The sequence below is a fragment of the Mus musculus genome, chromosome 5 (genome assembly GCF_000001635.26).
Source record: "Mus musculus strain C57BL/6J chromosome 5, GRCm38.p6 C57BL/6J".
NCBI lineage: Eukaryota > Metazoa > Chordata > Mammalia > Rodentia > Muridae > Mus > Mus musculus.
The window spans coordinates 25,400,528-25,417,305 of NC_000071.6; the positions used below are offsets into that span (position 1 = coordinate 25,400,528).

The window sequence follows — 16,778 nt, forward strand, 5'->3', positions numbered from 1 at the left end:
AAGGGTTAGGGAAGTCTGGTGGATGAAGTGCTGGCTGTGCAAGTCTGAGGACCAGAGTTTGCACCCTTGGGACCCACATCAAAGCTGAGTGGGCTTGGAGACCAGCCAAGCAATGAAAGCAGAGGATCCCAAGAGCAGCCTGATGAGCTAGATTAGCAGCATCCGTGCACTCTGGGCCCACCTGATGTCAACCTCTGGCCTGCACACATGTACACATACATACACTAACACACATAAATACACTCATATCACATATACAAGTAAAGGGATTAAAAGAGAGACTAAGAAGGGCAGTATAGGCCAGAGAACTGAACATGTATATTCTAGGATCAACCACTTGCCAGGTCACAAATCAAATCTCAATAATTTTTTTAAACTACAATTATATGCTGTATCTTTCTTAAAGAAGAACAGGAAAAACCATGGAAAACATCCAAGTACATGGAATTATATAGTGGTAATAAGTGAGTAATGGAAGACACTAAAAGGAAATTAAATTATTGAAACAAATGAAAATTAAAATAAAATTTGTGTGAGACAGAAAATGCAGTACTAATAGAGAGGTTAGCGGTCCTGAGTACATACACCACAAAACCAGAACCACAAAATCAAGGAGATGGAGAAATAGGTCTTGCTTATGGAGAGAACCCAAATTCAGTTCCCAGCAATCACTTTAGGTGGCTTACAACCGCTATATAACTCCAGCTCCAAAGTAGCAAATGTGCAATGTGCTCTTCTGGCCTCTACAAGCACCTTCATACTCATGGCAGAGACAGACAGACAGACACACACACAGAGAGACAGAAACAGAGAGATAGAGACCAGGTGGAGGAAAAGAGAGATCTCAAATAAAAAATTTGATAATGTACTTCAAATTGACAAGGGGGAAAAAAACAACTGAAAAGTAAAAAGTAAAAATTCTAACAAAAAACAGATAAGCAAACAAAAGTAAGTCCAATGAAACAGTGCGTACTTTTTAAAGATAAAGACAGCTGAAAACTACTAGAGACAATGACTATTTAAAAAGAGAGAAGATGCCAGGAGTAGTGCATACAACTTTTAGTCCCAGCACTCAGGAGGCAGAAGCACTCAGACCTAACTGTCATGCATTAGACCTCTACTTTAATTTGGTTTGGTTTGACCTGGGTTGTTTTTTTTTTTTTTTTTTTTTTGTCTTCTTTTTTTGAGACAGGGTTTCTCTGTGTTACCTTGGTTGTCCTGGAAATCTCTGTATAGACCAGGCTGGACTCAAACTTATACATCAGTCTTCCTCAGCCTCCCAGGTGCTAGAATTAAAGGCATGGGCCACATTTGTGGGTTTTTTTGTTTTGTTGTTGTTATTGTTTTCTTTTGTTTTGTTTAAGGTCAAGACAATGAAAAACTGAAAAACTTCAACTGTAATTAGTAATATGCTAAAAAGGAATTCAAAGTGTGGATCTCTGCAGAATCAATTCCACTGCAGTAACTTTACATAACATGAAAATAAGTTGGTATGGTGTTATTTACCTCCACTCGAAATTTTATTTTTAGACCCTAATATTTGAAGTTCATAGAATTTTCCTATTGTGAAATGTTACCCACCTTTTCATTTTCTTTAAATATTTAAAAATATAAATGCCAGTAGCTATTGAGCCAAAGGACAGAATTTAAAAAGAAGCCATAGTTTGTTATTCCGAGAGTTCACAAACAAAAGTATTTGTTGAGGGTGGCAGGAGAAGGCTGATGGCTAAACAAAGGCCTTTGCGATAAGCCTTGAGTTTAATCCTCTGGGCTCTGTGTGGTATAAAGAGAGAACCAATTCCTGCAAGTTGTCCTTTGACCATCACACCCACACACTTGCTAGTGAGTAAACACTTGCATACACATGCACAAGTAAATAATAAATGCATGCACTCATGCACAGACAGGCAGTGAGATAGACAGACAGATAAATGCAATTTTAAAATGTTAAGTCTTATTATAATAGGTCTGAGGTTACTTTTGTCTTTCCTCTCCTTAGATGCCCTAAATCTCTTTTCAACATTCAGAATTTCCATCTCTCCGTTTTGTTTTGTTTGTCTAATATACTGAAAAATGCCTCAAGGTAAAATGATGGTAATATTTGTCCTACCTATGTATTGCTCAGGCTACAATATGGTTGGGAGTATGGAGGGTGTCTATATTGTCTGAAAGTAATTTATAGTTTTAAGAGAAGAGATATACTCCCTTATCCACCACAGTCATAATCTAGCTATCCAAGTATGATCACACTAAGCAAGGTACGTAAACTTTTCAGATGCTGACAACTTATACAATTAAATGTAACATCCAATTTCTAAACCAAGCGTTCTGGCTTAGAAGGAGGAGGGTATTAAGAGATGCTCAGGGTGGAAGGCAGGCCATTCATATACTAGATAAGCATTTGCAACTGAACTATAACCTAGTCCCCTTTCCACTTTTAATTTTGATATGGGAGTTCACTAAGTTGATTGTTAAACTGGCTTTGAATTCACTCTGAAGCCAAACTGGGCCTGATTTTGCAACCTTCCTACCTTAGTCTCCTCAGTAAATAGAGCTATAAGACTGTGTCACCACACTATTCTTAAATTGACAATTACTCATACCATTCAATAATTTGAGTCTATACTTCTGAAAGCCTTACTTATTGAAACACAGTTCCTATAGTCAAAGTCTCTAGCTTTCATGTTATTTTCAAAGATCTATGTCACTTCTCCATTTACTTATCCAAAAGTAAAAGGAATTTATAGATGACAGGAAAGATCTCGTGGGGAGGGGGCTGCCTTCACAGATGGGAGGTAGCTGTTGTACTTATACTTGTGAGCATTAAAGGTGCACCAAAACAAAGGGGAAACTTTTAAAAACACAGACTATACGTTACTTTGGGATATTGCTAAAAAGGTTAAATGAACTGACAAATGGAATGAACAAAAATATTTTCACCAACATACTGAACATACTTCTTCCATATTGCGAAAATTTATATTAGTTTGCTCTTTTAAAGTCACTACGTGTACTAGGCAGTGATGGTGCAGGCTTTTTAACACCAGCACGCGGGAGATAGAGGGAGGTGGATCTCTGAGTTCAAGGCCAGCATGGTCTACAGAGCAAGTTCCTGGTCATTCAGTGCTACAAAAAGGAACCTGGTCTCATAAAACAATAAATAAATAAAAGCCACTACATAAAGCTGGGCATAGAGGCAAACACCTTTAATCCTAACACTTGGGAAACAGAAGCAGGGGGACTTCTGTGAGTTCAAGAAGATGGATGGATGGATGGATAACCACATGAACACATAAATATAGTTAGGATCCCCATTTCAAAAATTGATCTCTTTTTATTTAAATGTGAAATAAGTTTTAAGCTAACTGAAAAATAAACTTGGTATAAATTAGCAATTTGATGAGCATTTTCTATTATAGTACTCATTTAATAAATAATTCTCACAAGTGAAATTTTACACTGGAAAATATTTAGAAGATTGTAGGACAGGGCTAAGGATGTTTCAAGTCTGGATTCTATCCTCAGCACCGTACAAATACTGAAAAGGTACAGGCACAGGATCAGATATTCAAGATCATTCTCTACTACATATTAAACTCTAAAAAACAAAATGAAACCAGAACAAGCAAGAAGGAGGAGGATGAAAGAAGAGGAGGAGGAAGGAGGAGGAGGAGGAGGAGGGAGGAGGAGGGAGGAGGAGGAGGGGGGAGGAGGAGGAGTCCTCATTTAAATACTTGTTTCTTCTACTTACTTCTGTGCTCCCTGAGACAACAGCTTTGTCCACGTTTACTAATAATGGTTCTTCCATTTGGCATATTCCCAGTGACCACTCTACACATCGATGATGAGCCCAGCAAGTGCCTAAAAGTAAGAAAATGAACAATTTAATAAACACTAAAGGTATTAATGCAACTTGGTGGGAGTGGTTCATGATTCTAATCTCAGTGCTCAGGAAGCTGAAGTAGGAGGTTCCATTCAAAGTCTACCAGTGCTATAGTTATGAGTTCAAGGCTAATGGGGACTACAGAAGAATAATTATCTCAAAAAACAAAGATGTGCAAAAATACAATGTATCCTCATGTGATTCCATTAAAGTAGCCTTTCTCCAACTGACCCTTACTGTGACTTGGGGGTGAGACTAGCTAATTGGGAACCTCTCGGGAATGCAAAATTACAGGGCATAATTAAGACCCACTAAATCAACATTTCTTGTAGTGCAGCCCAGTAATCTTTGCTTTAACAAGCCTTCTGGTGATTCTGACGTACACAGATGTTTGTAAATTAGTAATTACTTCTTCCACAAGCAAAAGTCCCTTAGTTGTTTTATTTAAATACTATTCTATTTACTGTCCTTACATAAAAAGAAAAGAACTGTTTAATACGAAGCTAATGACGGGGGGGGGGGGGGGGGGGGGGGGGGGGTATTTTCCAGGCAAGAACAACCATCTGATTGAATTCTCCGTTGGACAACACTTGGCCTACCATCAACCATCAGTTCAACTACAGCAACTGACTCAATTCCCACTAGAACCACATTCTGTGAATCACCACACTGTTGCAGTAAGTAAACCACTTGAAGCAAAGACCTGAATTTCACACCCACTGATAAAAGGCCTGGCCTAAAATGCTCCCTATGTTTTCACCAGGCTCTTTAAAGCTTTTCTTTCTTTCAACTGTCAAATACCTATGGCAATCAAATGCTTAGTCAAACAAACTTATGACACATTTTGTAAGTGTCCTGCTTGCATGATCCTACTTATTTCTAGAATTTACCACTGAATAAGCACCAAGTATAAATGCTTCCAGAATCAAATGGAAGCTGTTACAGAAGAGAGGTCCCTACCTGTGGAATCAAATAAGGCTTGGACATCAATGGCATCTGGAAGGCCAACCAGACTGAGTTCATCCCATAACTTGCCCGCCTGGTCCTCACAGGCTGTCTGGGTGCTTACACTTACACAAGAAACGGCACTCTGCTGGGGAGGTCGTTCTCTAAAAACAAAATTAAGAAAGATAAAAACTGTAAAAGGTAACTAAAAAAATCATTTTATTTTATAATAATGAGTACAAAGTATGTCAAATAAGCTTTAATTACTAGGTTACAGCCACAAAAATTTCAAGAATTCATCTGTTCTTGTTATTCACAATATTAAAGTGGGTGTTACATTATTTTATGTAAGCAAGAGTTTAAAGGGCTCTCTCAATCATAGGAAATATAACAATTATAGTTATAAATTCATTTTTCCATTGAAAACTAACTCATTCTATCCAGGAACCATGTTTTAACAAATACAATGAAAATTTTTTTCAGTTTTACATATAAAGCATATGAGGACATTTTAACATGCATTATCTTAACACAAAGCTGGCAGGTAACCAAACGTACAGACTATTTCCCAGGAAAAATGAAGAGCCATTTGAGTGTAAACAGGGAGGAAAAAAGGGAATGTGTGAACTGTAGCTTTCTCATGATCCTGATGTGTCAGCAGCTGGTCATGAATGATGCTGAGTAATCTCAAGACTGCACCTCACTAAGTAAAAGGAAAACAGGCCCTAGAGGCATGGGGAATAAGAAAGATAGTATATAAGAGATAAAAGTGAATAACAAAGTTGAATTAATTGTTTACCACATGGAAGATTTGAGGTCTGGCAAACAACAACACTTTGGCTATTACCTAATAATTAAATAATAAATACATTTAAATAATAAAGACATTTCTTATATTCAACATTAAATATGTAAAGTAAAATAATTACCACTACAATATCTCTCAAATAATCTAATGCTTAAGCTCGTGGAATTTTTTATTTAATCACTACTGGATATAATACTAAACCTTTTATACCTCAAATTATTGGAAGAAAAAAGTATTACCATAGTTCAATAGGTACATTTAATTATCAAATATATTTAAAATAACTGGTAATTTCAGCTTAGTTTTAGAAATACATTAAGATACTAAAAATACTGTGCTAACTTTAAAATCTCATTTTTGTGAATGTCTACGGGAAATTCTTTTTGATCTCCATTTCTACAAATACATTCTTCATTGCTATCGTTATTTTATTGGGAGAAAGAAAGGTTAAAGTAAACTCCACATTGTGTTTAGCATATTTTAATCACAAGAGCAAACTGAACAACAAACAAAATCAGTGGGATGACCAAATAGTCTATCACTAATCAGTTTCTAACCAAAAGCTCAGTCAAATTCAGCATTCAAGTGTGAAATAGGTTTTATGTGTATGACATATCAGATGTCTGTATCAACTCTAAGGATGACAGCAGATCTTTTAGGGAAGAGATCAAAGGAAGCCAGTTGAGAGTTGGAGAGATGGCTAAGCAGCTAAGAGCACATACTACTCTTACAGAGGACCTGAGTTCAGTTCCCAAAAATCCAGTATCAAGTACTGTATGATTACCTCTGCTCTCCAAGCAGACACATAGCAACACACAATTAAAAATAACAATTTTAAAAAGAGAAGCCAATTGAAATACACACAAAATTTCAAGCTATAAAGATCGTATGCCCCAGTACAGGGGAATGCCAGGGCCAGGAAGCAGGAGTGGGTGGGTTGAGGAGCAGGGCAGGGAGAGGGTATAGGGGACTTTTGGGATAGCATTTGAAATGTAAATGAAGAAAATATCTAATAAAAAATAAAAAGCCCTAAATGAACTAAGAAGAATCATACTAAAAACTATTTTTATCAAATATGCTTGAAGCCAGGATCAGGAACCCACATATTTAATCCAGCACTTGAAAACAAAGGCAGATGGAGCTTTTTGAGTTTGAGGACAGCCTGGTCTACACAGAGTTTCAGACAAGCCTATGCTACATAGTAAAACCTTTTAACTAAAAAACAAAAACAAGAAGATGAAAATTAATTAGCTATTTATACTTCATTAGTAGCATACATTTATAAATATTTAAAATCATTACTAAAGTAAACCATCTCCCCTTACAAGATTGCCAAATATTCTCAGTATATACTAATAAACTTATCATTATTTAATAATGAGTACCAATTACATACAACTTTTGTTAAGCTACATCTATTTTTATAAAATTATCCAATCTCTTAATTTTTATTAAAAATTAATGGAAAATCATTTATAAGTAATGAAACCCAATTCCATTTTCCACATAAGAATATTATAATTGTCTTTATCCAAGACAGAACATAGAACTATTAAGATATAGCCTGACCTACTCCACTCTATTTGCTAACTACTGATTATAAGCTTGCTGAACTTTTGGTGATATTAACATGTGAGAATTAAGGTGAAAGCAAAAATAAAGTTCTTATGCATGATCTAGCTTCAAAGTAAAAAAAAAAGTCATAACTATAAATACAATGCTTATAAGTTTTCTTAAATAATTCTAATATCAAATTCGTTGAAACTTTATTACTTTCCACTTCAAATCTTCAAATATCAGCACAACAGTGCTATATAGTCACTTAAATTTCCATAAAAGACAAGAGACTTTTGGAAAATTGCACCGTCACTCTCAAAGTATAGGATTCTACAGCTAAATTATTCTTTTAATTATTTGTGTATTGTGTGTATGCTGAGTGTGTATGCACACAAGTGTATGAGAACTTGTGTAACTCCAAAGAGGGCATTGGAATCCCTGGAACCACCACATGGACACTGGTTTTTTTTAAAGTAGGGTGTGTGTGTGTGTGTGTGTGTACACGTACACTTGTGTATACATGTGTGAAGGTACCCGCAGAAGTTTAGAAGAGGGAGTAGATACCTTCAAATTCCTTACTGGTGGCATTGAACCATTTAACCAGAATACAGAGAAACAAAATCTGGTCCTCTACAAATATCAGTAAGTATTTTATCTGCTGAGATATTTCTCTAGCCTCTTAAGCTAAATTAATTTTAATATTTTTTTCAATTACGAATACTTCTATTTCCTTAACTATCAAGTTCACATATTAAAATGTCCTTAATACATGACTAGAAAACAAACAAACAAAAACACTCTAAAAGCACACTCCACAAGAGTTTTAGGTAACTACAACATGTCTATGAATAAATACATATGCATACACATAGCTATGTAAACTTTTTTTAAAGATATCTTCAATGATAGGAATGGAAAAGAAAGAAAGGCAAATAGGGAGGTAACATAATTATATTTTAATCAAGTTATAGACCAGCTCAATACACTCCAAAACACATGTATTCATAAACTGAGAATGAAAAAAATAAATGACAAAATGAATGAATGGCAAGAGGGCTATGAATAGAGCCAGCAATTCTGGTGTGGGTACAATATTGCATTCTTACAAGTAAAAGCTGGTAGGCATGAAGGAAAGGAAAAACTACTTTGGTATATTTTATCTTTCTTGCATTTGAAAATTCCATGAGCACTCCCCTAGTATCTTTATTTCATTTTTCTTCCAGGGTTTAACTTTTGTCGCCATACTAATTTTGATAGGTAAGAAGAATGTAGAATAAAATGACTGAACAAATAACCGTTTGTTGGGTTAATGGTAAATCAGCAAGTACTGCATGGATGTGTCAAACACAATAAAAGTTTGTTCAATTATAAACTGATAAGATCCAAAATAAGTTAGAGGTCAAAACGGCTTACTTTCTCTGTCCTCTTTGTTTTCGTGGAGCGTAGTTCTGTATTTTCTCACAGGTCCCACTACTGTTGTCATCAATGTCCTTGTTAGAAGGTTGATCTTTCCAAGGTAAGGTAAGTCCAGGTGTTACTCTGAATTGTTTCAAGTCTCCTTGTCCTAAGGAACTTTTCTCTCCACAATAACAAAAAGCGCAGAGCTGTTCACTGGTGAGGAAGATAGTGGGGGAGAAAAGTAACTTTATGCAATGACCTTGGTTAATTTTTAAACTTAGTTTCTAACTATATTTCCATAATCTATACTATGAGAATAACCAAAATAAATAACAACTATATATTTGCAATTCTACTTTTCTATAGTATAATTTCTTTCAAGATTTATTTTTAATTCACATGAAGATATCTGCAGGTTTCCATGGATGTCAGAAAGGGGTACTGGATCTCCTGGAGCTGGAGTTACAGGCAACTATAAACCGTCCAACATTGATATTGGGTATTGAACCGGGGTCCTCTGGAAGAGCAGCAAGAGGTATTAACCATTGAACCACCTTTGTAGGCCCTTTGGGGTGCTTTTAATCATTTACTTATTATTGTAGGACTAAGGTTCAAACCCTGAGCTTTAAATACATGATACACAAGTGTTCTAGCACTAAACTAACCCCAAATACCACAAGACTATTTAAAACTCTGAGGATCGAGGGTAGATTCTCATGTATGAACAGTATTATGAGTGAGCCATTGTCTTTGCCTTCTACCTTGTTGAAGATAAGGTTTCTGGCATATTTCCTAGTGTGTGCACCAGGTTAACTGTCTACCAGTTCCAAACGGTGTCCTGTCTCCATCCCCCATAGGAGAACTGGGATAACAGAATGCTGTGTGACAACATCTAGATGTATGGGTTCTGGTGATTCAAACTTAGGTCCTGACACATGCGTGACAAGCACTCTACTCATTCAGCCACTCCAAGATAAAACCTAAGTATTAAAGCTAAGTATCCATCTCAAAAGGAAATCTAGATATTAAATCTGACAACCACATTCTTGGGCTCTGTAAAACCTATGCTAACAATATTTATTTACTACTTTATAAACATCCTTTATGCATGTTATATGTACCAGTATATATAAAGAAAAATAAAAGTTTAGTAAATTTTTGAGTTATTAATGAATTGGGGGACTCAGGAGACAATCTGGATTAAATAGGAAGAAAATAAAGATTGTGTGGTTAGTTTCTATGAGGATGTTATAGCAGATACATGCCATTATCTATCTGTCCAGCAAACTATCTCATAAAGAGTAAGCCATGATGTGAACTTTTTGTGAATTAAGAGCTTCAGTTTAAAAATGTAAAGATATATTAACTGCAATAGACATACAATACTACTGAACAAAATTAAACTACAGGGGACAAGTGAAAATGTAGAAATGGGAATATTCTGCGCTATCTGCTCAAATCTTGAGTCTATTCAATTTAAAAAGAAACTATTACACTTAATAAGAGACCTTGCACATCTTCTCTTCTATGATATTCTTCTTATACTAAATATGCATGGGTGGATACAACCAACCAACCAACCAACCAACCAACCAACACACACACACACACACACACACACACACACACACACACACACACACACACACACGTTTATGTGATGGAGAGGATCTCAGTGTATAGCCATTGCTGGCCTGAATTCACTATATAGATTCTGCCTCCTGGTCCCAGGATTAAAGGTGTGTTCCACCACATCTAGTCACACTTGTACTTTTTAATAAAGGCAAACATTCTAAAACATATGGACCTGCAAAATCTAATATATCAGAAATGATCAGTATTATACAAATAGGAGTCCTTTAATACAAACTAAAGTATATAAAAAAATGATAATAAAACATAATGAAAACTTTGTAAAATGAAGCTAAAATTCTAATCAAAAGAGCAGTTATTCACTTACAGAAATTAAAACTTTAGATGTTGATAATTTAAGTTTTCTGTAAAAGAGGTCGCCTGAATTTAAATGAAGACAATGACAAAAAATTAAAAGAAAAAAAATTAGGATCTGGAAAGATGGTTCAGTGGTTATAAGTATTTATTGTTCTTGAATTTAGTTGCTAACACCCATATAGTATATCACAACCATCCACTGCAAAAACACAGTAACACACACACAAACACACAAACCACGTGCATAAAATAAAAAATGTTTAAAAGAAACAGATTGTGGTGATACAATGGAAATTAATGAAATAAAGATGTCAAATAAAAAAAAAACCTGAACCCAATTACTCAAAAATATCTCTGGGAAGGACTGGAGAGATGGCTCAGCATTTAAGAGTGTTGATTGCTCTTTCTGAGGTCCTGAGTTCAATTCCCAACAACCACATGGTGGCTCACAACCATCTGAAGAGAGCAAAAGTATACTCACATACATAAAATACATTAATAAATCTTTTTTTAAAAAACTCTTCAAGGGGCTGGCGAGATGGCTCAGTGGTTAAGAGCGTCGACTGCTCTTCCGAAGGTCCTGAGTTCAAATCCCAGCAACCACATGGTGGCTCACAACCATCCGTAATGAAATCTAATGCCCTCTTTTGGAGTATCTGAGGACAGCTACAGTGTACTTACATATAATAAATAAACAAATCTTAAAAAAAAAACTTTGAGAACAAAGTTGGCAAAGTGCAAATTAATTTCCTTTAATAAAGGAAACAACTATACAGACAACAAAAAATAATGGTTATTCTTGCTACTTCTTTTTAATATAATGGCAGAAATACTAAGCTAACTTAACTTGGCAAGGGAAATAAATAAAAAGCATCTTTTAAGAAGAGAAGTAAAATTATTTATATTTGCTGATGATAAAACCTAATTAATATGCATATTCAAAACTCTTGAAGGCTCTACCCAAAAACTGTTAGAACTGAATATTGTCTATTGTCAAGTTACAGGACACAAAATCAACATACAAAAACCTGCATTTCTGTATGCTAATAAGCCAGTTGAAAAATCAGAAAATAATCTCCATCACAAAAGCCAATAAATAAATAGCTTATGTAAATTTAGATGAGTAATAGATTTATAGAGTTGGAACTACATACATGTAAAGAAAAAAATCTTAATCTAAAAAACTAAGTTAAAAAGCAAATACAGTACACACGCCTATAATCCTAGCCCTCAGCAAATTGAAGCTGGAGAGTTACAAGTACTAAGCTGGCATGGTCTAACAAGATCCTGAAGCAAGATGACAAAGTAGAGAGAAGAAAATAAAGCTAAATCGGATCCTCTTACTTCAAAGCACATCACAAAGAGATTATAAAACTATGTCACCAATGGAACAAGATAGGAATCTAGGAAATAAAGCCACACATTTACTAACAGTCTATGTTTGCCAGAAATGGCAAGAGTACACAATAAAGAAACAGGTAGTTTTCAATGATTAGTGTTAGGAAAACTGGAGAACCATATATAGAGAAATAAAACCCTTGTCTAATACCCCATGCAAAATTCAACTCAAAATTGATTAGACTTCATAATGAGATCTAAAATTAGTAAAACATAATACTATTTTTTTAATTCAAGACAGGATCTCTTTGGGTAGGCCCTTCTGTCCTAGAATTTGCTCTGTGGACCAAGTTGGCCTCAATCTCAAGAACTCTACCTGCCTCTGCCTCTGCCTGTGATTTAAGGCATAGGGTACCACTGCCTGACAAAGTACTTTTATTTTGAAAATATTTAAACCTCTCAAAATATTGGTGGAAAGTGAACTAAGGATAAAACAAATACTGGATACTCTTCACCTAGGTTCACACTAGAGTTAAAGAATTCAGAAGTTATTACAGTAAGAAGGTGGTCGAGGAGGATGCTCTCACAAAATAATAACTCCTGTGACAGATGACACAAAGCGTCCAAGAACTAAGGCAGAAGGTGGATAAAGTGTCTTCACAAACCATGGCAGTTAAACCTGAGGACAGACCATGCCTTACAGACTATCTTACTGAATCAAAAGGGACCTCGAATGCTAAATATAACTAAAAATTCACATTTAAATAGAGTAGCCATTAAACTTAGTGAAGACCAGATATGACTTAGATTTGATACTTTTTACAACTAAATAAGACTATGGAAAGATAATGAGAAAGAGAAAGGAAGTAAGAAGATAATTAAAGTCTCATAAAGACAACGGCTTCAACCAAGTAGGCCAAGTCAAGAGGACAGGAAATTGTGGGTTAATCAAGTATGAACTATGAAGAAGATACAAATCACAGATCAACCCATAAGCAACCAGATAAATATTGGTATTATTTGTTGAAAAGGAGAGCAGAGGAAGAGGTGGAATAAAGAGTAGTCTGTGGCCCTCTAAAAAGGTGAATGAGGTATCTAACACATGTCTATATGGAAATGTTAACTGGGAAGACAGCAGAATTTGGATTTTAGGAATTAAGCCTCACTAGAAATATGAATTTGTGGCTCATAAAGACACAAGCAAAGCTTACAGCTGTCAGATTAGATGCCCTTCCCTGAGAATTAAAGAAAGGTAGAGGCAGACATACTTAACAACCCTCAAAACACAGAAGAGGAGGAGCAGCTTCATAAGATTTTATAGAGGATAAAAAGAAAAGGGAGGAATACTAAAAGCAAAATAATGAAAACAAAACATTTTAAAAGGCTGAGAACATTCAATTATCTAATATTTTCATAGTCTTATTCAGGACTTCATAATAGAACTTGAAAAATATAAGCCATGAAAGTTGAACTACATACTAATAGGTTGTAATACCCCAACTTTAATTATACTTTTTTCTTATCATAAATAAAAAACAACTTTCATCCAGCAGTGGTAGTGCATGCCTTTAATCTCAGCACTAGGGATGCAGAGCAAGGCAGATCTCTTGAGTTCGAGGCTATCCTGGGCTAACACAGCCTTGTCTACAGAGAGCGTTCCTGACCATCCAAGCTTAGGGAAGAAAACAAAACAAAACAAAAAGAAAAGAAAACTCACTTTTACCATTGTTATTTATTTATTTATTTTGTGTGTGCAGCACATATGCACACATCACAGTCAGAAGACGTTCTACTGCAGTCAATTCTTTCTTTTGACCAAGTGGGTCCTGAGAATAAAACCTGAGTCATCAAGCTTAACAGCAAGTGCCTTTATCTTCTGAGCCATCTCACCAGCACCACTTCTTTACACAGTTTTTACAATTTTTGTTTGTTTGTTTATTGTGAATGGGGAGGTATCCTTTCTTAAAGAATGAAGAGGGGTAAGATTACAAGTGTGTTAAGTGTGTACATATCAGAAATTCCTTTCTTAAGGTTCCCATCAACTTTTTTAAAACGTGTTTAAGCATTTTATCTACATGTGTGCCTAGGTATCCACAGAGGACAGAATGTCCTAAAACTAGAGTTGCAGTTTCAGTCACCATGTTAATGCTAGGAACCAAACCTGGTTCCTCTGATAAAACTGTCTCTTGGCCCCCGCCCCCCAAACTTAATTCTTACTTTAGGAGCTCTTGGCTACTTCTTCAGTCAGGAAGCATACTGCCATCCAGATGCTCATCTAGAGTGACTAGAGCACTATCCTAGCATACTCCCTGCTATCCAGTCACCAAAGTCCATAGCATAGTCAACATCTGTGCCAACATCACACAGGGGTGTCAAACATAAGGTGACTAAAATGATAAAGTCCCACCCAGGTCCAAGCCCTGTCTCCAGTCAGTATACCACCCTTTCCCCTGTCGGTGTCTCTAGTCCAGTTCTAACCTGATTTTGGCTTCTACGCCAACAGAGACCAGGGAGTTTGCAGATTCCTCAGACACAGACCGCTGAAGAGCTGAGACTGGCTGTTTGCTGCTATCCACTTCTGTTTCAGCATCCTCTTCCACAGATTGTTCTTTGATTTCTGCTTCACAGTAAACAAGAGGATATAAAGAGTCATTTTGAGTTCAATTACTGAAAATTTTACCTACAAAGAATATATAATAATGGAAAAAATAAAACAAATGACAACACTTCAAAAATATGAAAAGTCCATATACATAATTAGTGTCAGTTTGCTAATGCAAAACAGTCATCAGCATCATGTAAGCCGTGGCTCACTGTGCCTTGAGGTCAACGTACAATTGACTTAGAGAAGGTTCACATTAGAAATAACTGTTTAGAACCTTATCTTCAGGATTGGAACAGTTGATCTATACAATAAGTGTATTTTGATGTGGTTCATTTTTTAAGTTTCTTCAGGTTTTGTAAATTGAGACTATTAATCTTATATAAATGTTATGCATCCTAGTCACTTTTAAAAGCTAAATACTTGAACAGACAGCTCCTTGATTCTGCTGTCTTTTAAAATTCTCCTCAGGACTCTAACTCCAGAAACTGTATACATACTTTCTTGGAAGCATTCCTGTGAGACTTTTAATATGCATGGTTGTTTTGACTGTATGCATGCAGTGACCTTGGAAGCCAGAGGAGGAGCTAGATATCCTAGATTGTAGATACAGATGGCTGTGACCTACTATGTGGGAATTAAACCCAGGTCCTCTGCAAGAGCCAAATGTTCTTAACTCTTTAGCTATCTCTCCAGGCCCTGTGAAGCTTTTAAAACACCTCTACCCCCAAAATGACTTTTCTCTTTAAAAACAGAAGATGTCTATTGTCTGTCATACTGCATTATCAGATTAAAGAGATATTCCTCCTCCGCCAAAGCTCCTGACACAATTCCCCATTAAACAAATCCTTGTTTTCTAATTGGAAATTTATTTAGACCTTTCTACACAGTCCCCGAGTGAAAAAACAAACCTGTAGACCATGTCTCAAGTATCAATTTAATGACCTGATGGCTACTTAAATATTATATTAAAGGCATTTCTCATTAATTCATCTGTCAAACTGTTTCACCATAGGTTTCATAAAATTATCCATGAGGATCAAATGATTTGAGTCAGACAAGGTGTCACATGCCTGTAAACCACAGTTCTTGAGAGGCTAAGAGCACAATCTTTAATTCATGGTGAATTCCAGGACAGCCTATACTATATAAACTTCACCAGAAAGTAGGAGGAGGAAGGGGGAGGGAGAGGAGAGGCAAGGAAAGTAGAGGAGGGGAGGGGACGGGAGGGACAAACAGACATGAATGAATGAATAAAATATCTAATAATCTAATGTCTCCTCAGTTTATGTCTTTGACTCGCAAATGCAAACACAAGCTTCTAGCTGAAAAGTTTAATTATTATCCAGGTTTCAGCAATCTCCTCTGGGTCTAATAACCTTTAAGCCTACATATACGGTATTACCTTCTTCTCACCAATATCTGAGATCATGCTTTACAATACTCTAGACATGGCCATCTTAGCATACTTGAAACTTCATCTCATACCTCTCACACCAGTATTTCAATTTTACTTTTATTATTTTTTTGAATATCACCTAAAGTCAACATGAATTTTAGTAAAGTATTTGGAAGAGAAAAATGAATATAAATTCTAACAAAATTAGTGATATGAAGTAACAACAGACTGTATTTTCATAGTTCAAACATCACTGTGCCTTTTCAATGATGGAAACAGAAAAAATGGCCATATTTTATAAGACTTATCAATCAAGGTATTCTGACTACCCTACAGACAAATTTTGTTTAAAAAAAAGCATCCAATCAACAAAATGTGTATTCATATCAAATATAAAGAGATTAACAATGCAATGATCACAGTGAAATTATACATTTCTATGTGATAACTGAACCCATGACTAGATGAATACATCACAAATGAGAAAATACATGCACCCTCAAATAAATACATAGACTGAAAGTATGTTAAGAGCTTGAAAGATGTACAAGATAAAAAAGCATAATGTCCTGTCCACACAAAAATTATCATTTTGTGCTCATTCTCATAGCTTTAAGTGGGTTCATAACTGGATCAACTAGAGACCCTCTACACAGACAGCTAAGCATGGCAGTTGCTTAGCAAGTCACAAGACTGGAAGCAACTGTGCCATTTCTCTACCACTAAAAGAAAACAATCTGCTCTTGATAAAATTGTATTTCTCTTTCCCATGGACTTAAACGGACCTAACAGCTAACCCAAGCCACAAAGCAATGAGAGCTCTAAGTGGCAAAGAACAAGGATGGAAGAAATCTGGGCTCGTAAGCAACCACAGAGACCAATGAAATCTTATCAAACA

The 16,778-nt window shown here is 35.7% G+C and overlaps 1 protein-coding gene across 30 annotated transcripts in view; it reads right to left on the minus strand.

The window, feature by feature from the left end:
- The window catches only part of Kmt2c (lysine (K)-specific methyltransferase 2C), a 227,061-nt gene that overhangs the window by 128,733 nt on the left and 81,550 nt on the right, over positions 1-16,778 (minus strand). For 25 of the 30 annotated variants that reach the window (XR_003955625.1, XR_001784670.2, XM_011249766.3 and 22 more), the window contains exons 3-6: positions 14,358-14,499; positions 8,607-8,804; positions 4,844-4,992; positions 3,752-3,861 (exon numbers count right to left, since the gene is read on the minus strand). Coding sequence is in view for 28 of the 30 variants with exons in the window: in XM_011249766.3 (XP_011248068.1) it covers positions 3,752-3,861; positions 4,844-4,992; positions 8,607-8,804; positions 14,358-14,499 (599 nt within the window). In the remaining 2 variants the exon portion in view is untranslated. The remainder of the gene's footprint in view (positions 1-3,751; positions 3,862-4,843; positions 4,993-8,606; positions 8,805-14,357; positions 14,500-16,778) is intronic. The other 5 variants (NM_001081383.2, XM_017320820.2, XM_030254375.1 and 2 more) reach the window with 1 other exon arrangement.